Source organism: Bos taurus, chromosome 7 (assembly GCF_002263795.3).
Source record: "Bos taurus isolate L1 Dominette 01449 registration number 42190680 breed Hereford chromosome 7, ARS-UCD2.0, whole genome shotgun sequence".
Classification (NCBI taxonomy): domain Eukaryota; kingdom Metazoa; phylum Chordata; class Mammalia; order Artiodactyla; family Bovidae; genus Bos; species Bos taurus.
In genome coordinates this window covers 30,798,586-30,822,444 of record NC_037334.1, presented here as the reverse complement: position 1 = coordinate 30,822,444, position 23,859 = coordinate 30,798,586, and the positions used below count along the sequence as shown (strand labels likewise).

Genomic DNA, 23,859 nt, shown 5'->3' with positions numbered 1-23,859 from the left:
CACCTTTATAGTTCAGGCTCTCCTATGTTATTGCTCAGCTTTATTTTCCTCAGGCACAACCTCACTGACCTTTCTGTTTTCCTAATGCCATGCTTCCACCTTCCACAAGCCTTTGAACACACTGTGTTTTGAACAGTATGCTGTGCTTTGCATCTGAAATATCCCACTCCCTTTATTCTGTTAGCTCATTCAACCCTCAGCTCAAGGGTCACTTTCCCAGGGAAGCTTTGTTAATACTTCACAGGTTAATGGGGGCTTCCCTAGTAGCTCAGCTGGTAAAGAATCCACCTGCAATGCAAGAGACCACAGTTCAATCCCTGGTTGGGAAGATTCCCTGAAGAAGGAATAGACTACCCACTCCAGTATTCTTGGGCTCGTCTGGTGGCTCAGCTGGTAAAGAATCCACCTGCAATGCAGGAGACCCTGATTAGATTCCTGGGTTGAGAAGATCCCCTGAAGAAGGGATAGGTTACCCACTCAAGTGTTCTTGGACTTCCAATGTGACTCAGCTGGTAAAGAGTCTTCCTGCAATGCAGGAGACCTGGGTTCGATCCCTGGGTCAGGAAGATCTCCTGGAGAAGGGAAAAGCTATCCACTCCAGTGTTATGGCCTGGAGAATTTCATGGACTGTATAATCCATGGGGTGGTAAAGAGTCAGATATGGCTGAGCATACATATACATAAATAGGGTGATTTGTTACTAATGCTTAGAGAAACAGATTCCTTCCCTTCAAGGTACTTATTTCAGTTTGTAATCTCATATCCATCCCTGTGATTATTTGAACACTATCCATCTTCCCCACTAGACTGTAAGTCCTGGGAAAACAAGATCATGTTTGTTTGGTTACCCATTATGCCAGGGATTGTACTTAATGCCTGGTAAATAAATATCTTTTTTTATGAATAGATAGTCTAGAAACATAAGAGACTTAAAATTTGATATTAGAATAGCTCAAAAGGTGGTTGTTTTCCAGTTTCTATTGTTCCCTGGTTTTCTTTTTATCCGTATTATCAGAAATTAGATTTCTTCTGTCAGATATTCCTGAGGCCAAATCACATTGTTTCCTTACACAGATTCTTTACCATTTTAAACAGACCCTTGTTAGAAGTCTTCAGCTTTTCATGCAGGTCCTCAGATTTCTTGTAAGATAGTCTATAAAGCCCTGTGAAACGATAGCAGATGTCTGTTTGAATCTCTGAATAGTGCAGTTTCCACCAGAACAGACTCATCCTAGGAAGGCTGGCACACAGAGAAGGGTGTGTGCTGAAGTGGGTGCCTCCGAAGCACATCTGATTTTTATTTTTCAGATGATCATGAGCCTTCTTAGATCTGTTTACTGGCTGACTTTTTAAAAATAATGTTCCTTCAGTAACCTTCCTGTGGTTCATTTTGTGAAATCGTGAGCGAGTGCTGGGGAGGAGGTACATGGAGGACTGAGGACCGCAGAGCCTCTTTGAGCTGGTAGGTTTGGTTCCCAAAGGACAGAACACTGAAGCGCACTCACTGCAGTGAAAAGGTATTGATTTTTCTCCCTCCCTGTTCTCAGCTGCACCTCTGAAGTCAGTATGGTGTGCAGTATCTTTCCTGGTAAAGAGAGGAAAAACTGTCACGAACTTGGTCACCCCAATCGGACATTTCAAACCAAACGAGATGCAGTAGGAAAAGAGCTTTCCAAGCTCTTGGAAACCTCCCGGCTTAATTCAGTACCCTGACTTTTGTGACCAGGAGGTTCCTTCCAGTTCATAACAAACCTTGATAGACAATGGGAAGAAATGTGGTGGGTTGTTTTTTTTTTTTCCTTTGATGTTTCGAAAAGAGAATAAAAGGATCAAATCAGTGAAAACAATATAGCTTTGTGCAGTGATCTTGGAAGGTTAGCACAGTGGTCTTGTCCAAGTTTTCAACAAGATTCTCCGTTCCTGTTATAATTGGCTGCTGGCTAGGTTTGGACCTAACTAGAATGCCAGCGTTCGATTTCACCGTGTCCTCGGTGGAGATATGTCACCGTTTATGCTCGCCTTAGTGACAATTTTCTAAAATGGAAACTCGTGGGAAATCATTATAGTGTTTATACATCTCCCTTGTCGGACAGCATTATCCTGTGATATTTTACCAGTGTTTTCCACTGCATGATGGCATCTAGTGAAGGTTAAGGCAGCACGGGTCCCTCTGTAATTTTGTGACTGCATTTTACTTACCGAAGAAGAAAAGATAACTGACAATTAAGTGTTTGGGATGTCACAGAAAGAACATGTGCAACTAATCAATGCTATCCTTTGGGAACACGATTTTATAAAGCTGATAAGGTAGAAAAATCGGGATTTTGTGATTTGTGTTACATGATGATAATTGCACCTTTTCGATAAAAGAGACATTTCTCCTGGAGTAAACACTTAGCTGGCGGAGGATGCTGGTACCAATGCTATTGTTTTTCTGCCCCCTTTAGGCAATTTTTGGGTAAATATTTTCATAGAGACTTTTTTCCCCCATTCTTCTTTTAGAGTGATATTTTGGTCTATAATAAGGAAGGTCATTTATTCTTCTGTGACTGAGTAACATGGTTGTAAAGAATGACTATTTTTTTGCTTCTTACAAGGTACACCCAGTCGCCTGTGTTCATGTTTATCAGAGTTGGATATCGTCTTAGCAAAGTCTGATGATCTATCACACACTTGTTAAAATTCTTTGATTTAGCCCCATTTCCTTTGTGCATCTTAATAACAACCTATTTTTTAATGTACTTCCTTAGTGGCAAATTGGATGGAACTTTCTTTACTGTGGCTTTTCAGTTAATTTGGTAGCATCTCCAGTCTGCATGTGTATGAAAGAGTAAGTAACAGACATTCAGAACCCAGATATTTAGAAGCTCTTAGGAGCCTACTCTTCCCATATACGCACCGCTTCTCCTAGTTTTATGGCCCAGGTTTCAGCTAGAGAGAGATTCCTTCTCCGCTGGTTTAGACAGTAGTTTCTTCTTGTTCTAGCAGCTTTGGAAACTGCCGCCCTCCTTAAATGGTTAACCTGAAGGCCACATTATCTCCTTGGTTCTCCACCACCCCCTTCCATGCTTGGTGGGTAACCTCTTCATGTGGAAACCATTCTGAATCTTTTAGTCATTTTCACTGCTTGCCTCTAGCTTGACTGAGTTTATTTTTATTTCTCTTTCCTTGGGGGTTAAATAGTGTTGCATTCAGTGGAGTGAGAGGGCTGCTCAGCTCATTTTAGATCTTTGTGGAAATAGCACTTTCTTGCTGACCCGCCACTTGCAGCCAGCAGGGCTTTTGACCTACTATCCAGCTTGCATCTGGGTGCTTCATTCTGCCTTTTACAGTAGTTGACTTGGTACTTTAACCTGTACATTTTAACGGGATTATTTCTAACTTTTTCTCCAATGTGTTACTTTCATTTTGAATTCTGATGTTTTACTGCCTAAATTAGCTACCAAACCATGCCACCCTCCTTAACAAAATGATTGCTGCTGCTGCTAAGTCGCTTCAGTCGTGTCCGACTCTATGCAACCCCAGAGACGGCAGCCCACCAGGCTCCCCTGTCCCTGGGATTCTCCAGGCAGGAACACTGGAGCAGGTTGCCATTTCCTTCTCCAATGCATGAAAGTGAAAAGTGAAAGGGAAGTCACTCAGTCATGTCCGACTTCTAGCGACCCCATGGACTACAGCCACCAGCCTCCTCCATCCATGGGATTTTCCAGGCAAGAGTACTGGAGTGGGTTGCCATTGCCTTCTCCGATTCTGCCTTTGTTAGATTAACTAACAAAATAGTTAGTTAATCTAACTCACCATCTCAACTTGCATCTGGTGTCAGGACTCTACCATCAGAGTTATTATTAATTAGTTAGAAAGCACTCAGCCTGGGACCCAATACTGCCCAGCAATTCAAACTCCCCCTCTCATAACAGGTGTGGCGTACTATCATATACTCTGCAGAAATAGAGTTTAAATCTTACTTTCCCTCCTTTTTGGCTAATTTAGGAAACCTTCAGCACCATGGCTTGTTGTATTCTAGAGTTATATACAGAAGACGTAGATGCCATAAATATGAACTGCTTTCTAAATCCAGCACAGCGATAGATTTTGGTCTTTCAGAAAAACATCCTTCACCGGGGTTGCCTCACGGCCAGACCCACAGCCTAGAGCTGAAAGCACTCATGAATTCTAATAGCAAGGCGGCACACACTCCAGCGGGGTTCTAATTGACAAAGAGGTGGAAAACTGAAACAAGAAGGCGAGCGTGTCCTTCGGTGGGCTGGCCTTCAGCGCAGGCTCAGCAGTGCTTCAGGCTCCAGGCCAAATGAAGAGTGCCCAGCAGTGCTGCTCCACACCCGAGCTGAGAGGAGGCACCCTTGGCGCAGCTGTCAGAGGGCTGTTGGACCCCCTACCACTGGCAGCACAATTATATATGTGTGCGTACGTTTCAGCAAGCAGGATTCTCAGCTTTCATCATTTTCAAGGGGATCCACGAATCGCAGAGGACTAAGAAGTTTTGCTAAATAGACAATAACCCAAACCTCTAAAACTAATCAAATAGATTGTTGAGAATTGATACAGCAAAAAAAATTCAAAGAAAACAGAATTAACATTTATCAAATGCTAATTATGCCAGAGACTCTTAGAGACATCACCTAATCCTTACAATGACCTTTAGGGTAGGCAGAGGAGATGCTCAAACCTAGGTCTTGGTCTAAATCTACATATTCCAGCTACACAACTTACCTCTATAAAGAATGAAAATGACTAACCATTGAAGATCAATCAAAAATAAAGATAAGCAAGCTAAAACAACAGGGAAATGTGATTTGATATTTAAAATGTAGTTTATATATTATATATATAATAGAAAGTGAAAGTGAAGTCACTCAGTTGTGTCTGACTCTTTGCAATCCCATGGACTGTAGCCCACCAAGCTCCTCCATCCATGGGATATATATATATTAGTTAAGAGCTTATCTGGTGAACTGTTTGATGATTTAGACCAGACTGGGGTCCCAAGCATGTGGAATGGCCTAGGATCCAGCATCAGGAAGGAGTGGTTTTTTTTTTTATATAATATATACTTTTAGTAAGAGCTTACCTAGTGAATTGTTCTGGTGATCTAGACCAGACTGGGGTCCCAAGCATGTGGAATGGCCCAGGATGCAAAATCAAGAAGGAGTGATTCTTCTTGAGCAGCAGCTTTTTGAGAAACTGAGGAATATTTAAATGAAATAGGTCATGAGGCCCTTCTTCACTAATGGGTCTCTCATGGAATGAGGTCATGTGTTTCTGAGCCATAAGATTTGGTTGAGCTCAGCTGCTCTTCTGCATCTCTGTACTAACTGATGACAGTCATTTCACTTATACATATTTTATTAAATTAGTTCTACTCTATTCTATCTTTGGACTTAACTATTATTTTCTTACAAGACTTAGCAGAGTTTAGGGAATACTCCCTCCACATAACTGAATGCTTAACTAACTGCCCAGTGCTGCTTTCTTAAAACTGTAAATCCTGAAATCCACATTGGTCATTGTTTTATGGAAAATTTTATTTGAGGCTATTCAGCTTCCCTGGTGGCTCAGATGGTAAAGAATTTGCCTGCAATGTGGGAGACCTGGGTTTGATCCCTGGGTCAGGAAGATCCCCTGGAGGAGGGCATGGCAACCCACTCCAGTATTCTTGCCTGGAGAATCCAATGGACAGAGAAGCGTGGTGGGCTACAGTCCATGGCATAGCAAAGAGTCAGACTCAACTGAACGACTAAGCACAGCACAGTGAACATTTAAATAAAATGCTCACAAATTTCTAAAGTCTTCTCTTTTCTTTTTACCCCAGTATATCTGACCTAAAACTGTGTGACCATCTATTTGGAGTACTCTGTTCAGGGAGGGTGAGCAGGATTAATTCCTGTCTTGGTGTTGCAGTGTAAACAGCTTTTTGCCTGTCTTTTGTCATTAATGATCATGCTGTAGATGTACCCAGTGCATTGTAAGCCAATCTGTCAAGGCAAATAAACAATTCACCTTGTTAAAATTCCCTAAATCTTGCATTAATAAAATGAAAGTAACCCCCTGAACACTCAGGAGATGTCTTCCTGCATACTACAGTGATGGATGACGTGTCTAAAGATCCTGGAAATTAAGTAGTTCAGGTCATTAAAAGTGTCCCACACTTGTTATTGATTTAATTTATTTTAAAAGGTGGGGGTGGAGATAAGAAGGGTTACCCACTCCCCTGTTGTGTGTGTGTGTTTTTTTAATGTGAAAGCTACCACTTGTTCACATAATTAAAACTATCACCAAGGTGAACAGCTCTGTGTTTGTTACAACATGAAGCTTTATTATTCAAATAAGTATATCATCTTCTTAAACAAATATCTACAAACAAGTAGATAATCATTGCATCTTGTATTATGGCAGAAATTCCTTAGAACCACACATGTATCATGATTCCTGAAATCTTTTATTTCTGGGCACTGAAATAATGACCTTCTGAGTACCCCCCAAAATGTCCTCAGTTAGATAAACATTTAGATGGAGGTCAAATGAATTGAAGGAAACTAACGGAAATAGTAATAGAAGTATGCCTCTGAATAAAGGACCTGTTTTTTTTTCTCTCCATTTTGTCAATTTTTCATTTTTCTACTTTATAATCAAGAAAAGAGTAAACATTTGAGAAAGACAAATGGATGGATGAGCGGGTGGGGAAATGGATGGATGCGAAAGTATTCAGAGGATGCAGACCCTGTGTCACTATATTCTAAGGCAAGATTAAGTCATGTGTGTTTGTGTTTACTTGTTTATCGCCAATTTTCTACACCAGTCCACACTCCACTGGACACATAATATTCATTGTCATATCCCAGTGCCTAACATAATAGGTGCTCAGTAAATATTTGTTTAATGAATAAAGTATCAGAAAAGGCAGTGGCACCCCACTCCAGTACTCTTGCCTGGAAAATCCCATGGACGGAGGAGCCTGGTAGGCTGTAGTCCATGGGGTCGCTAAGAGTCAGACACGACTGATCGGCTTCACTTTCACTTTTCACTCTCATGCATTGGAGAAGGAAATGGCAACCCACTCCAGTGTTCTTGCCTGGAGAATCCCAGGGACGGGGGAGCCTGGTGGGCTGCCGTCTATGGGGTCACACAGAGTTGGACACGACTGAAGTGACTTAGCAGCAACAGCAGCAGAACTGGGTAACAGAATTCCAAAACATGGTGAGAAATGGGGCAGCTCCAGATTTAAATCATAACTAAAAACAATACATTATGTAGAATTATGTGTATACAAGATACATGCAGTTTGGTCTTTTGTCATTTGTTATATATGTTTTGCATCACCTTGCGTAGCTATTCCTGATCAGCTGTGTGATGACATTTCACCATCAATTCTCATTGTTTTTTAAATAGTGTATGTATTAGGGTAAAAAAAAAGCCATGCTAAAAATGACCCTTAAAATAGTTATATTAATTTTAGAAATGATTGCACAATGTTTGATGCTTTTCCCATGGTCTTCGGTTTTTTTTTAAAAAGCAGGGGAGGGAGGTGCAATCATTTCTCTGGCAGACCCTTTCAAAAATAAATATATATGAAAATGCACTCTTACAGTTCTCTATTCGATCCCTCCTGGAAATTGCATAATTTGGGTATCTGAGAACTGACATAGTTATGCCATTATGGCAGCTATTTAGCAGAGCTCCCTAAATGGAAGAACTCTATAGATTTTTTTTTTCAGTATATACACTGATTTACACTTAGTGGTAAAATTGTTACTGACCCTTTAAGTGGAGCTGTCCAAATAGCAATAAATGTCAGTTGATCCTGTTGCTGAAATAGGTAATAGCTAAAAGATCTTGACTAAATCTTCTAGTTAAAAAAAACATGTATAGCATTTCCTGAACAATTGTGGCCTCTTATAGATACACACACACACACACACACACATACACACACAGTCAAACCGTTTCATCACTAAATAAAGAAGACTTGATGAAACTGTCTTAGCAGTATTGTTGGTGTTCCCAGGTTTTGAAGTACTCTGGATTAGAACCTCCTTGAAGGCAGGGAACTGTGTCTACCTGGTACCCAGCTGTCTTGCCCCCTAGTCAGCATCTAAAGTATAGAAAATGCTCTGTAAATGCTGGTTAAGTGAAGGAATAGATAAAATGGAGCATTTGCTGACACCGAATAGCATGTGTATTGGCCTGAATTCTTGGGGGGTGAAATAGGCACCACTCTCATTTCACTTTTGAGTAATAATGCTGGTAAGAACTTTGATGGATGGTTATGACTTTTCAGAATAGTGTATTTGATTGATTGTCTAGCAAACTTCACTTTCTTAATTGTTTTCTACTTTCACAGGCTGTCATTCTGGAAAATGAAGAACTTCCCAAGCTGTTTCTTGATTTCCTAAATGTGCGACATTTGCCCTCTCTACCAAAGACAGAGAGTTATGGGTAAGAGTTGTTGTTTACCTATTGGACATTAAGTTACTTTGCAAACACTTATTGGCCTAACAAATAACCCTAATGATGCCAGAAGGGCCAGCCTGGGACACCCATTCTTCTGGCTTGGGACAGCACTCGCTCGCCCCCTACTCGTAGTCAAAGGAATTGCTCTTGAGTCCTCATCTCCGTATTGTGGCCAAGGGACCAACTAACTCGGGTTTAGACTTGAGGAATTGACTTTTTTAATTATTCTGTTACATGGAATGATGTTACATGGTGGGAATTATGGCTCTCAATAGCCTGTTCAAGAACTGATGTTTATTTGTGGGCTTCCCTGGTGGCTCAGCTGGTAAAGAATCTGCCTGCAATACAGGAGACCCTAGCTTGAGTCTGGGGTCGGGAAGAAGGGATAGGCTACCCACTCCTGTATTTTTGGACTTCCCTGGTGGCCCGGATGATAAATCCGCCTGAAATGCGGGAGACCTGGGTTCGATCCTTGGGTTGGGAAGATCCCCTGAAGGAGGGCATGGCAACCCACTCCAGTATTCTTGCCTGGAGAATCCCCATGGACAGGAGCCCGGTGGGCTATGGTCCATGGGGTCACAAAGAGTCGGACATGACTGAGCAACTAAGCACAGCACATGTTTATTTGTGGATACCTGGGCAAAGTCTATATCCCCTTGACACATTTATTCATGTAAGTTTAAAGCTATAAATGATCTTAAAAATGATTTTACCCAACTCCCTTCATTTTATAGTTGAGCAAACTGAGCCACAGGAATAAAGTGCCTTTCCCCAAATCTCCTGCCTTGTAGCTGGCAGAGCCCAGGCCTCTGGCATAAACTCTTTCCCTGCCTCCCCACTGCCTCCCTCAAGAACTTCTGAATGCAGAGCTGCATATCCTAATCTCTCTCTACCAAGAAACCAGACATTTGATATTATCAACAGTCAAGAAAAGTTCTTCCAAAGAGTTAACTCTAAACCAAGCCACTCACTCAGCTCTGGGCACCTGTGATGATCTGACCTCCAAAGGCCATCAGCAACACCCCTGACATATTAGATCTATTCATTCGGAACTCCATCGTCACAGACTCTCTGCAGATCCAAGTTGGGGAGAGTGTTGGAGCCATTTTCTTGCTGTCTCCAGACCTGCCTGAAGGACCCACACTAGCTACAAGATGTTTAAGCTAACCCCACCCAAAGGCATGTTAAACCCCAGCCATCTGCTGGTTGAGAAGCCACTGAGACCTGTCACAGCTCCCTCACTGGCAGCGTTCACTCAGGGCCACTTTTCAGTCACCTCAGAACAAGAACCATATACCCCACTCACCAAATCACGTACATGGCTGGTGTATTCCTGTTTCAGCTTGGTGCATTTGCTGGGAAGTTGGGCTTCATATGTGGTTATGTATTTTTAAGAAGTAGTAGGAATGAAGTGAGTGAAGTCTTTTCTCCATTATATAAGTCCAAAAGCAAAACTGTAGGATTTTTGAGTGATCTTCTTCAGGAAAACTGAAATACAAGAATATTATCATCTTAGGATTCCTTAGGAGGAGGCATCAGCCATGCTATGACTCTGTGAAAATACCAGTCTCTTTCTCAACATGTCTGCCAATTTAGAGCTCTAAGAATACTAGCTGTATCTTCCTTTGTTAGCATAAGCACTGACCCAGCTTTTATTGTCTTTTTCTTTTCAAAAAAATTTAGATCTTTTGATGAGACAGAATCTGAAGAGTCAAGGTAAGAACAAATACCAGTCAATCAGGAGGTATACAAACCGAGAAGAGGACTGTGGTTTTATTAAGTGTTTCATTATCATCATCTAATTGTTTCAAGTCAAGATTTTCTTTAAAATCTTTGGTAGAAAATTCGTTTTAAAATGACAGATCTTTGATGGGAAGTTACAGAAGTAGCCAGTTCTATTTAAGGGTGGAGGAATAAAACCCTATGTTGTTTCATACATGAAATAAGAATACTATTTCATCAATAGTTGTACTACAAGATTTCAAAAAATAAAACACTTTGCATCAGTGATTTATTGTATATCTGCTTCCGATTCCACAAAGACATGAATGGAAGATGAGCGTGCTGCTGGTGATTTGTTCCTCCAGCTCTGCTTGCTATTATTCACCCACAGCGTTAGATACATGAACCTTGAGATGTCCCCGCACAGCAGTTTGATCCCCTCAAAGCTAGTTTGTAGTGTTTTCTGTTTACCGTCGTCCCCTGATGCTGACATGCCTGTTCTTGACCTTTCCAGCAAACTGTCCCACCAGCCGGTGCTGCTGTTCCTCAGGGATCCATACGTCTTGCCTGCAGCCAGCGGTAATCAAACCTGTCATCTGCTAACAGCTCTTTACTGATCTGACCCTGCACCACATAAACCACGTTTTTAATACAGGTCTAACAGAGTGACATTGGTCCAGGGCTTAATAATCTGCCAATAAACCAGTGCTCTTGGTGTAAGAGACATTCAGAATTTTAATTGGGGCAGGCCTTTCAGGAGGAAATGTAATTTTTCTTCCTCTCTCTCCAGGCTGTTTTGAATTAGAGTGATAAGGAGGTAAAGGTATTAATTTGCGGGGTGGTGGTATTTTAGACTATGCCAGTTTTTATCTAGATGCCAGGTAGGGTTTGAATCCAAGGCCCTGGTCCTTTTTTTTTCAATGCTTCTTTCCCAAAGCTGTGTATATATATACATTGCATGTGTCTCCCTTTCCATTTAGATTACAGCATCTTTGACAGTCAAATAAAAAGGTTGTACGTTTAAGTATAAGGGATTAATTTAAGTGTAATGTCGTATTTTAGCCCAAGTCCTTTTTTTGTGCCAAGAAATTTAAATTATTCAGAGTCCCTCTCAAAGTGTTCCGATATTCAACTCTTTGTGAGTATATTCTCAGACATTGTCTCATTTAATTTCCTTAACCACCTTAGGAAATTGGCAGGGCAGTTATCATCGTTGGATCTTGAGAAAAGTGGATCTCAGGGAGGTCCCTGACTTGCCTGGTTTCACAGGTCTGGAGCATGGATCTCTTTTTGCCTAATCTCTCCTTCTGTGCTCTCTGAGTATAGTGGATTTGCAGCCTTTGTTTCTGCGAGTAACTAAATAGCATAGCAGCTAAATAGCAATAGATAGATTATCTGTGGACATCTTCCCTACATTCTAGCAATAAGACCTTATCCCCAGCAAGAGAGAAGGGACTGTTTTCTTGTGCTCAAGTCAACCACTTGCTGTCCATTTAAAGAAGCCTGGCTCAGACACAGCCCCACTCTGTGGAGGACCTTTCTAGAAGAAAGCTGCCTTTTGTCATGCAACAGTATACACATATGGTCTTGTAATAGTATTTTCCCTATAAAATTCTTTCAGTGAGGAATAATTACCTTTCTTTAGCATTTACTTCTAATGTGCACCAAATATGCCTGGTGTGTTAGGTTGATATTATATTAACAAGATGTTACATTTAACAAATATCTGCTATGTAGGCTAGTCTAGAGTATATGGGCAGTGATTTATAAAGTAGTCTTTCTGCTTTTAATAATGGTTCCACAAGCACTCTCCCCAGGTATTGTTTCTGCTCAGATATTTTGTGCCTTGGACTGAAATTCCTAGAAAAGTGTCGAGAGTAGAGGGATCATCATGGACTAGTAGCCAGTTTGCTATCTAGAAGAGGGAAGATATTTTGTGGTCTTTGAACTTGATTCATCCAGGTTGTTAAGTAGCATGTGCTATGCACTTGGCTTGACCATGAAGAATGGCAGAACTTTCTGGGAAGGAGTATCAGGGGCAAAAGTCTGAAGCTGGAAAGAGTAATAAGGTATGGATCATTGGTAGAATGTTGATGTAGTGGAGTGACTTGCACCAAAGGGGAATTCCTGCTTGAGAGTAAGTGAAAATCATGAATTTGATGTAAGGAATGGAACCAGGTGTGAGAGAGCCAGTCACTAAATCTCCTTTCATGGAACTTTGGCTGGACCCGTGTCATAAATCAGATTCCTATTGTCTTAGAGGTATTATACCAGTGATGCATTCTTGCAGTTCTTTAGCATTTAATTTAAAGATAAATTTTACTTGTGTCACATATTCACATTGTATGGCTTTAAAACAAAATGTTGAGGTTACTTTTCCAGAGGATGCAGAATCTGGAAATACTTTCACACAGACACTGAGACCCATAAAGTCAGAGGAGTGTCTGTCTTTAAAATTTTGGCAGTTAAGCACTGTCCTCTTCTAAAATGCTAAAAATAAAGCATTATTCTCTTAGCATGTGATTTTTGGCCTTTGTTTAGGTTTTTCTGGGGAATTCCTAATAACTCTTGCCCGGGTCCCCAGGGCCAGCTGTGTGACTACTCTCTGTGGGCTTTCTCAGCCCTCCTCTTCCTTGACCTCTCGGCTTTAGCCACTGGTGACCACGTTCCCTGTCTTCAAACACCACCTCCCCTTGGCTTTCCCACATTTCTGCTCTTCTTCCTGGTTCTGGCCCCTCTCCTGAAGTCTCTTTTAGGCTCTCTGTTCTACTTTTACTTTCTTTGGAACAATCTCCTCCTTGCTGTGGCCTTGATGACCTTGAGTGTACAGTTGAGTCACAGTATTATTTTTCCATCTGAACCCTCTCTGTGAGCCCCAGACTCGTGCCATGGTTGACATGGCCCTCCATGGGCTGGCCCTGGCTCATGTTTCTGCTGGGACGCCCTCACACACTGATCCAGCCACACTACAGTTCTTCCTGGGTCCCAGATGTAGTGAACTCTCCCCTCAGGGTGCTTGCCATTTCTTCTTTCTCGAACCCTCTTCTCATTCTCACACATTGTTGGCCTTCTCCTCTTTCGGGTCCAATTTCAGGGAGCCTTTGCTGATTCTCCTTTTGAGTAACCTCCAAGGGCCCCTCCACCCTGTTCACTATTTTTTTTTATAAGCTTCACAATAAATGTTTCTAAAAATAAATGAAAACCAACAAAATAACAACAAAATCTACCCTAAATCACATTCCTTCTCATCACCTCTCAGTGAGAAGCAAAGGCAAGGGCAGTTTTCTGAGGAACTCAAGCGGTCCTGGAGTGATTAATTGCTTGTGTATTAGAGATATTTCTAAACACATTTTGTTTGTTTATTCACTTATCTCCCTGACTAACATGTAAGTTCCAGTGCTTCCATGGCAAGCACTGTTATTTGTAAACCCAGTAATTAGGCAGTGCCTGGTATGTCATAATAGCTGGGACAGAGGATCAGATGGTTGGATGGCATCACTGACTCAATGGACATGGGTTTGGGTGGACTCTGGGAGTTGGTGATGGACAGGGAGGCCTGGCATGCTGCGGTTCTTGGGGTCGCAAAGAGTCAGACACAACTGAGTGACTGAACTGAACTGAACCCTGTGCCAAGTTCAGGTCCAAGCACTTTGTTTCATTCACCGATTTTTACAATGACCTATTTGGTAGGTACTGTTGTGAAATCCTTCACTAATCCCATCAAATCCATTGCCACCTTGCTCCTGACTGCTGTCTGAATGTCAACCACAGACAACTTTTCAAAACGATTAATTTCTGTCTCACTTTGTTTAACGTCCCTCCACAGCTTCTCCTTGTTTTTCAGATGAAGCCAGATTTCCTGTCCCTTCCTAGCAGGCTTGAATTGTCCCCCTGCCCTCACTGAGGCCACTCCTCTTGCTACCTTAGCCTCCATGCAGGTCTCTGAACCCTCCACAGGGCACCCACCTGCCTCAGACTTCACAGCCGGTCAGCTCCCTCTCCCAAGCTCTCTCCTCTAAGAGCCTCTCTGTTCCCCTGATGAGGTCCAATGCCCTTGTAAGTGGTTTTATGTAGTGGGTCCTCTGTACAGGTTAAATTAATAGGTGAACATACTTAGGGATCTCTTGCTTTCCTCATATAATAACTACATTTATGTAAATCCTGGGTATAATTATGTATAGATGTGATAGATTGGTTCCCTGTTCAATTTATCCATTCATGTCTTACTCTGATAACTAAAATGTGATACAACAGAAACTACACCTCTGAATTTTCTTTGTGTCTCCTATAAAAAAGGAGCTGATTTTTCAAGTTTGACAAAGGGAGCCTTTTGTCAGAGATTGGCCCTTTTACATTAGGAAGACAGGCTCCCGTCCTCCTGCTCTCTAGAAACTAGCGTAATAGAACAAGCAGATTCCAGACACCTTGGGCTAAATGCAGCTGTAAACCACAATGGAAAAACTGCCGCAAAGTATTCCCAGTAGAAATCTTAGAATTCCTTCAAGTATATTGAGATTTTGTTAGAAATTGAATTGCCAGTGTAATCTATCTTCCTTGTGAGAAAACATTCAGATAAAGAGCTGGGGCCTGGCAGCATTAACCATTAGAACATCCCTTAAATCAATAAGCTACAAATCTGGCCTCACATTCCTGCAACTCGCAGTGGTACCCTTAAGTGACTCGAGGCCAAAACAGCATGTCTGATGTCACATCTGAAACGAGGGCGAACTGTATGGCGATACACACCCGTAAGTTATGCCTAGGCCTTACCTTGTTGTGTTCTGTAAAATGCACATATGTTTCATTGATGTGCATAAGAAAAGCAGTTTTCCTTTTGTTTTTCAGATTTTCCAAATGTGGTTATTGAAGGAGTTCTCCATGGGATATTTTACCCTCATCTACAGCCCAGGTAGAAATCCTCCATGGCTAGAAGAAGCTGAAGCAGGTTTCGAAGTCATAGTCAAGGAAATCGATACCTACCAAATTAACCTAAACTCTATGACATAACGGCTCTCTCGCTAGTGGTAAAATTCACAGTCCCAGCTTAATTCAGAGCAGGGACATTTCCATTAGAATGGTGCTTTTAAAAATAGAAACCGAATTGGGGCAGCGCTCAGGTTAAGGCCAAGTGTTTAAGAAGTAGAATGTAGCTGCCAATTTAGAAACCCCGGGAAAAGAAGACTAAAGAGGATCTTTGGGACCTCCAAGTGTAGCAAAACAGTTCCTCTCCACTTCAATCACACCATTTGCTAATTGAAAATCTTACCCTGAATCATTGTGAGACTGATCAGCTTTGGTAGCTTTTTTGGTTCAGATTCTATGACACACTAATCTTTTCATCGTGAGATTTTTTCCTCAGCCAGTGATAGACAACATTCTGAAATGCTGGCACCAGGAGAGCCTTACAGAAACACACTGCTAAATGTGAGGAAGGAACTAAACTGGAAATGAAATTATACTGACCATACTAGGGCATTTTAAAAATCATGGCATTTTAATTTGCATTACAGTGGAGTTGCATCATTTGCAGGGATTCGCTTCTAATGTCAGCACATAAGATAGAATGGGGGTCTCAAGATTATCCTTGAAAGCCCTTTAGAATGGTGCCATATTGGAAATCTCCATCCACCACAACCAGTTTTTTCTCCAGTGTTGGAAGAGACAACTGTTGAAGATAACGGTTGAAGACCAATTAAAGTTGTTGGTGTTTGTTCAGGCACTGTTTTGTAGAAGAAACACATGCCTTTAAACACTAGAATTATACTTAGCCTTGCAAGATGCTTGCCCTATAAAAGATAAATGTGAACGGACAGTGACTGCGGGAACACCAGATTGACAACACTCATCTTGGTTTACTCAAGGGCATCCATTCATTGAATAGGTGGTATAGTTGCCAGATTGATCGTTATTTTCCTTATTGCTTATCATTTCCTTTTCCCTGACCTCATATTTTGTATTAATACAAATTAAATGAGTTTATGATGCACCTCCACTGTACATCTTAAAGACATTCAGATTTTGTCTAATAAAGGATAAAGGCATATATGCAGCCTGTATATGTGTGCTGTATTTGGGCATTTCCTTGAAAACTAATTAATAGCTAGCCTATTTATGATTATTAGCTTAATAAGCTTCTGTGTAGGAGAAAAATATTTAAATTCAAAACTAATAAGTAAATCATGGTTTTTGACTAAGCTCTAAACATACAGGTTTAAAGCTTGCTGCAAATTCTTGATGATGTATTTATGCTAGATGTGTGACAACATGGGAAAGAAAGTAAGAACTGAATAATCAAGTGTCATCAACCAAAAATGACTGAAGAGTCAAGTGTTGGAGATATTTTTTAAATGTTTTTGTTATTAGCTATTTTGAGTTAAATAAAAATGAAGAACCCAAAGTATTTGAATATGTCTTCTACTGGTAGGATCTTATAATGGAGACACAAGCTGTGTCTTTTCTTTTTTCACACATGCACACACACACACTTCTCCCATATTCACATAAACATTTATTTCTAATCCAACAAGGTAAAAGTTAAATTACCTCACCTATTAAGCCAGTAGATATGCATTAAATAATTTATTTGCCAAGATAGTAAGAATTAAAAATATATATATAAAGATCAACCATCATTGGTAACACACTACTGAAGGAATCTTTTGTGAGAATTAAAATCTTTTTTAGTGATGACTTTCATTTTTAATTTAATTTAAATGTTTATTATGCCATATTTCATTTCAATTCCATTACAGGAAATAGAAACCACAACTACAGTAGGTGTTTTAAGCAGAATGGAATCATAAGAAACAGTGCTTACAGAATCTTCTAGAAGGATGCAGGGAATGACCTCCTGTGTGCTTCTAGGCACAATTTCCAGAATACCCCAGCAATTTCCAGTACCCTCCTTCCAGGGAAGCTACAACCTCTGTCTTAAGGAATTCAGGGGGCAGAGAGGCTGCTATGGAAGGTATTGAGGTCCAAAACAGCACGTGTAGTTGTGATCCAGGGATCAGCACATAGATTCAGGAGGTACCTGTTAGCACCATAACTGCCTCAGGGCAGCACCCAGGAAGCTGGTGACTGGGCACAAGAACAAGTGTCCAGCTGTCACCACCTACACTGCGGTTGCCTCTCACACCCATGGCCTTGCTTGTCAGCAGCCACAGCACAGAGCAGCAGGATGATGGTATTCACCCACTTCCATCTTCTTGTGTATTGCTCATGAAAGCACAAGCAATTGGCAGAAGCTTCTTCTTGATCCCCAACTTCAAGGGAGTCTGGGAAGGAGTTGGAACTTCCTGGTCTCAGCAGCTCAGAAATGCGTGTTGAAAAGAGGATGGAATGCATTTCCACAGTCAAAATTTTCATAAAAAGATAGATAAAAAGAAAAATCTCCCATCCTGTCTCCTCAATTCCCAGTTCCCTTCCTAGAGACACCACTGTACTTGGTTTATTTGTGGACTTTCAGAAATTCCCATCCACATGCAAGCAAATACTGAGTATTTGGTATATATATATTCTTCTGTTTCTCCATTTTTATAAGATGGATTTTTCATATCATGGATTCATAGCCAGTAAAGAAGTAAGGAGTACAGGGAAGAAAAGAGAATAAAGAGAAGGAAAAGAAGCCCTCTTACCACTTACGCCAGGATATAGAGACAGCCCTCACACTCCCTCACCCCCCAGTTCTTGGATTTGGTGCTTTGCTTGGGGCTGGTCTCAGAATGGTTCCCGCCCGCCCATTGCTGTTTCACGCAGAGCCTTTCTCAGACGTAACCTCCGCCATCTGGCCAGTTTGCATATGGCGGCCCCGATATCCTTTCTGTTGGTGTTCTTCTTTCTCCTCCTCTCCCCCATTTCAAACAGCAGACTGTGTATACAATCCCAACAGCACTGTGGCCATCACCACATGGTAAATTCTTCAGTCACTTCACTTTGAGAAGTGTGTAAGTCTTATGATCACAGTTTAGGAACAACAAAGGGCTTTTATCTCATTTGTCAACTTGGTCAATTGATAATGGCTGTCTAAAGTGCTCAGGTAAGGATTCTGACTCACCAACCAGAGTGGATACTATCCAAAACAAGCAGAAAATAACAAATGTCAGCAAGGATGCAGAGACCTGGAAACCCTTATACGTTGCTAGTAGGAATGTAAAACGGTGCAAACTCTGTGGAAAATAGTATGGCAGTTCTTTAAAAAATTAAAATTACAATATGATCTAGCAATTCCGCTTCTGGATATATACCAAAGGAAAAAAGTGAAAGCAGGGACTTGAACAGTTATTTCTACAACCAAGTTACAAATGAGTTTCACAATAACCAAAAGGTGGAAGCAACCCAAGTGTCCACTGATGGATGAATGGATAAAATGTGGTCTATACATACAGTGGATTATTCAGCCTTAAAAAGGAAGGGAATTCTGACACCTGCTACAAGATGGATAAATCTTGAAGACATTATGCTAAGTGAAGTCAGCCAGTCACAAAAGGACAACTGCTGTATGATTCCACTTATTTGAGGTGTCTAGAATAGTCATACTCCTAGAAACAGAAAATAGAGTGGTGGTTGCCAGCGGCTGGGGGTGGGGAGAGATGGGGAGTTAGTGGGTTTCAGTTGGGGAAGGTAAAGTTCTGAAGATGGATGGTGATGATGGTGGTTGCACAGTGATGTGAATGCACTTTCTGCCACTGTAAAAAAAAATGATTAAAACAGTAAATTTTATGTTGTATATTTTACCACAGTTCTTTTAGAATAGACTCTGAGTAAGGGTGTGGTGACCAATTAGTGATATTTGTCAAGGGTGCTATTCTCATATCCCTGGTAACCTATGAGATTCTAAAAACAATAGTTCTGAGCCAGAGATGTGCATCAGAATCGCCTAAAACTGAGTCAGTAAATCGGGGAGGCGGCGGGTGGGGGCCTGTCAGTGGGTACTGAGAGAAACTTCCCAGTTGATTCTGACACATACTTAGGTTAGGAACCACTGTTTGACGCTTTGAGAGTGTGAGATGGTTTCTGAACTCCCCTTCTTTGGTGATTATTGACTTCCCTTCCTCCTGCAGAATCTACTATGAAATAAATGAAGATTTAACTCTCCTAGTATTGCATTCATTCTGGCTGCGGTAACAGAAATAGCATAGACTGGATGGCTTATAAACAACAAATATTTATTTCTCTCAGTTCTGAACTCTGGGAAGTACAAGATCAGGGCACATGTGGTATGTAATACGGGGCTCTGTTTTCCCTGTGTAGTTACGTGGTGGGGAATTTACCAGGGATCTCTCTGGGGCCTCTTTCACAAGGGCACTAATCCCTAATCACCTCCCAAAGGCCCCCCAAACACCATCACTTAGGGAATTTAATTTCAGCATATTAATTTGGGGGTGTGGATGTGGACCCAAACATTCAGTCTATAGCAGGATTCTTTGAAGAAGCAGAGAGGATGACAGACAAGTTTGTAGTGGTCTCAATTGATACCATATAATGAATATATTCATTTATTCATCCATTCTTTAAATGAAATTACAGCATGGTGTTAGTTATCTAAAGAACAGAGAGACATAATCCTTGTTTTCCAGAATTTTAGCCATTTATGAGGGAGTATCTTTCCATTTAACTGAACTGGATATAAGGTTCAGTGATTCAAACGATCTTCTCCAGTCTTTCTAACTCAGCTTTGAAATGATCAATTTTCATCTCGGCTTTGTTTCAGTTTTCATCCTTGATGATAATGATAGATTTCGAATTCAGCAGCAGAAACCCAGGAAAGTAACAGACAGTAACTCAAAACAGAAAATTCTGCAACATTTATGTTTTCTGTCCGTGAAGATGCAGAGTGACCGTCTGGATTCTGAGGGTGAAGAGGTGTTTATTTTTGTGTGGGAGGGAGGAGGGCACATTGAAATGTTAAGTCTTTGGAATACATGTAATTGACTAAAGAAAAATGTTGTTTTATATTCTCAGAGTATAATTGCAAGTCTGACCTATAAGATGTGAAACATTTTCAGTCTTCTTTTACTTGAACATCAGCCATGGTGCCATCAACAGTGTCTCCAGCTCTGATCATCTCTTAGATGGTCTTATGTACTGAGCACCTCTGGGTGTCACCTGTTGTGATACTAAGGCTTTTCATACTTGATCTCATTATAACTTGACACAGCTTTTACAAGTTTTTATAGAAGAAGAAATTGAAGATCAGAGAGATTAGCAAGTAACTAACACGATAAAACACTAATCTGGGCTAAGTTCTGTCCATGGATTATCCCATAAAAGCCTTCCAGCATCTTCCTGAGGTATGTGTTCTTATTTTTCCATTCTACAGTGAAAAAAATGAAGGCTAAAAAGGCACAATAGCTTGACTAAGGCTACCAGGTTATAAAAGGGATCAGGATTTGCACTGATCATCCACAAAATTTGAGCTGTCTCTCTCCCCCATCAGCCTCCCGTTAGAACTGTTTTTTTTTTCTTTTTTAAACTGTAGTGTGCATTTTTGAATCACATTTGAATATTTAAGTCAGAAAAGTGTTGTGACAGTTGCTCGTATTTCTACCCTACATTATACATCAGTGCTTTTCCATCTCCCTTGATTAAACCGAGGGAGTGCTCTGTGCTCTCGGCTGCAGGATCCTCTTGGGCCTCTCTCAGCTTTCCACTTTCACTGTAGTCTGTCCTTCACACAAGAGCCAGAGCCATCTTTTTGACATGTCCATCAGGTCATGTCACTCGCTTGCTCAAAATTATCCAGTCGCTTCCATCCCCACTTAAAATGGAAACTCCTACCACCCTCTCCAAGTTCCTCACCCTCCTCTTCCTGGTACTTATCTCACCGGTGACACTAGCCTTTCTTTTCCCAGGACTTGCCAACCTTGGTTCTCGCTCAAGCCCTTTGACCCTGCTAGTCTCTCCCTGAAACAGTCTTCTCTTAACAGAAGGCTGGCCCACTCTCACCTGTTAGGTCTCAGCTTAGATCTTATGTAGCACTCAAACTCTCACTGCGCCCGCTTCTTCTCTCAGAGCACACTGGTACCATCTTCATCTGTTTATTTAATGTCTTTCTCCCCAGGGAAGCTGGGGAGAGCTGCACGAGGGCAGGGGCAGCATCTGACTTGTTTACCCTGTTTCTCAGAGCAGAGATGGGTAGATCCCAGAACCACTGTTGAAGGAGTTGGTGGCCAGCAGCCTGTGTTCCCATCCCGTCACTCAGCTCAGAGCTGGCTATGTGTGCGTCACGGCAGGGCCTTCAGAAATGTTTGTGGCGTATGTAAATGACCTTGACCTTGCAGTCAGGATTTGCTAACATCTTCCCAGAATCATTTGCATAATTATTCATTACCTCCTGTTTGTCCTAAAACAGTGGTTTTCTACACTTTGCTCACCAATTTGATACAAGTTCTAATGGCTCAAATGATTTCTTAAATGTCTATCCTTTACAAATGCATTACTAAGCTAATTCAGTGATTAAAAACCATGGTTTTGTGACATCTCAGGGCAGTGGTTTTCGAAGTTCAGACCTTGGATCAGCAGCATCAGCATCACCTAAGAACTCGTTAGAAGTACACATTCTCAGGCCCTTCCCTGGACACTTGGGGAGTGGGACCCAGAAATCTAATAGGCCTTCCAGGTGATTCTGATGTGCACCAAAGTTTGAGAGCCACAACCCTTCAAGCTGCATATTTTTTTCAATGCTTAAACTTTTTTTTTTAATTGAAAAAACCACAATACTTCTAGGAGGAGCAGGCACAAAATCAGACAATGCCAGATGGTCACGACGAAAGGCTGATGACACCTTTAAGATACCAGCCCATTAGCAGCTTAACAAAGCCAAAAAGGTATTTTAAATGTAGTAAAAGATAAGAGATATCTTACACTTAGAAGCTACTTTCTTTTACATGAGCTTTTATATCGGTATCAAAATTTTTTTCATCACATAAGGCATCATGATGTTGTTCTAAATCTGTGATATCTTTAAATGTGAATCTGAGTTAACTAGAATACTTGACTTCACGGAATTTATAGAATAATGTGATATTAGAGGGATAAATAACCCCCCAAATGTGTCAATGTGAAGTGTGTTACATGCTATAAAGAAAAAGAGGTTTACTTATATGCAGGGAAGATATCTAATTTAGCTTTGGGTGGGTCAGGAACCTTCTCCGATGTAGTGACATTGAAGTAGAGACATAAGGATGTTAAGAGGCATTAGCTGACAAGAATTGCGGGGAGGGGATGTCGCAGAGACATCAGCAGGTTCCAAAGCCCAAATGAGGAGAGAGCATCAGTCAAGGTCCCCAGGGAAAGCTGGTGAGTTAGAAAGATAGTGAGGGCTGGCGCTGGATCCCACAGGGCCCTTCTTGCGACGTGGAGGAGTTTGGTTTACAGCCTATGTGCCATGGGAAACAACTGACTGGTGTTACACAGGAGGGATATTTTATTTTATTCAGCTTTATTGAGGTATAATTGCCAAACAATGATTTGTTTGGGGTTTTTATACCCATTTATTTTTCTTGATCAGGCAGTGAAATTTTTAAAAATAGGAATTTTTTAAAATCCTTCAACTCGCAAGCATCAGCAAACAATATGTAATTTAGAATAAGGTATATGATGTGTCACACTTCATCTGATTTATTCTTAAAAGCTCATTCTGGACACCTGTAGAGAATGGACTGACTGGACAGGTGCAGGATCGGAAGCAGAGAGGCTGTTAGGGGGCCACTTGGATAACTTGGATGAGAGGTGGCCTATTTTAGGGATGTGGCTGGAGAGGGTGAGACAGATATTCAATATGTATCGAAGAGCTACCCATGAACTTGCTGGTAGGCATGGATGTGGAAGGTAAAAGGAGGGGAGAAAGAAGTTGGTAAGGGTGGGTTGGTTAGAATAATTGGTTGGATGATAGTGCCTTTCATTGATCTTGGAATGGGAGGTAGGGGCCTGCTACAGATTGAACATTTGGGTCCTCCACCCCACACAAGGACTTCCCTGCTGGCTCAGATGGTAAAGAATCTGCCTGCAATGCAAGAGACATGGGTTCAGTCCCTGGGTTGGGAAGATCCCCTGGAAGAGGGCATGGCAATCTACTCCAGTATTCCTGCCTGGAGAATTCCATGGACAGAGGAGCCTGATGAGCTACAGTCCATGGGGCTGCAAAGAGTCAGACACAACTGAGTGACTAACACCCCAACCCAAATTCATATGTTGAAACCTAGTCCCCAGTATGATGGGATTTGGGAATAAAGCTTTAGAAGGTGATCAGTTCTCAAGTGTGGGGAATTCACTTGTCTCTTTTACCATGTGAGGACACAGCAAAAAGATGGCAGTCTTGGAACCAGCAAGAGGGCATTTGCCAGACTCCAAATCTGCTGGTGCCTGCATCTTGGATCCCAGTCTCCAAAATGGTGAGAAATAGGCATGTGTTGTTTATAAGCCCCGCACCTCCCACCGGTCCATGATGTTGTATTGTAGCAGCCTGAACTAACATAAGACCTCTATCTCCAGGGAGCCCCAGGTTCCTGGATAAATCCTCTGCCAGGTCTTGGTGGCTCCTGGTTTGCTGGTCAGTGTCTGCCCAAGCATGGAAGCAAAACTAGATGCAACATTGATTCAGTGGCAGAAGGAAACTAAGCTAGATTTCCCTCATTGTGATAGATTTATGCTGCTGACCTATCTCTA

At 41.5% G+C, this 23,859-nt stretch overlaps 1 protein-coding gene across 2 annotated transcripts in view; it reads left to right on the top strand.

The window, feature by feature from the left end:
• Positions 1-16,591, top strand: part of SNX24 (sorting nexin 24) — a 171,581-nt gene extending 154,990 nt beyond the window's left edge. The window contains exons 4-7 of one of the 2 annotated variants that reach the window (XM_005209116.5): positions 8,360-8,454; positions 10,153-10,185; positions 10,706-10,770; positions 15,037-16,591. In XM_005209116.5, the coding sequence (XP_005209173.1) occupies positions 8,360-8,454; positions 10,153-10,185; positions 10,706-10,770; positions 15,037-15,104 (261 nt within the window). In that variant the 3' untranslated portion in view covers positions 15,105-16,591. The remainder of the gene's footprint in view (positions 1-8,359; positions 8,455-10,152; positions 10,186-10,705; positions 10,771-15,036) is intronic. The other variant, NM_001076311.1, reaches the window with a different exon arrangement.
• Positions 16,592-23,859: the final 7,268 nt, after the last annotated feature.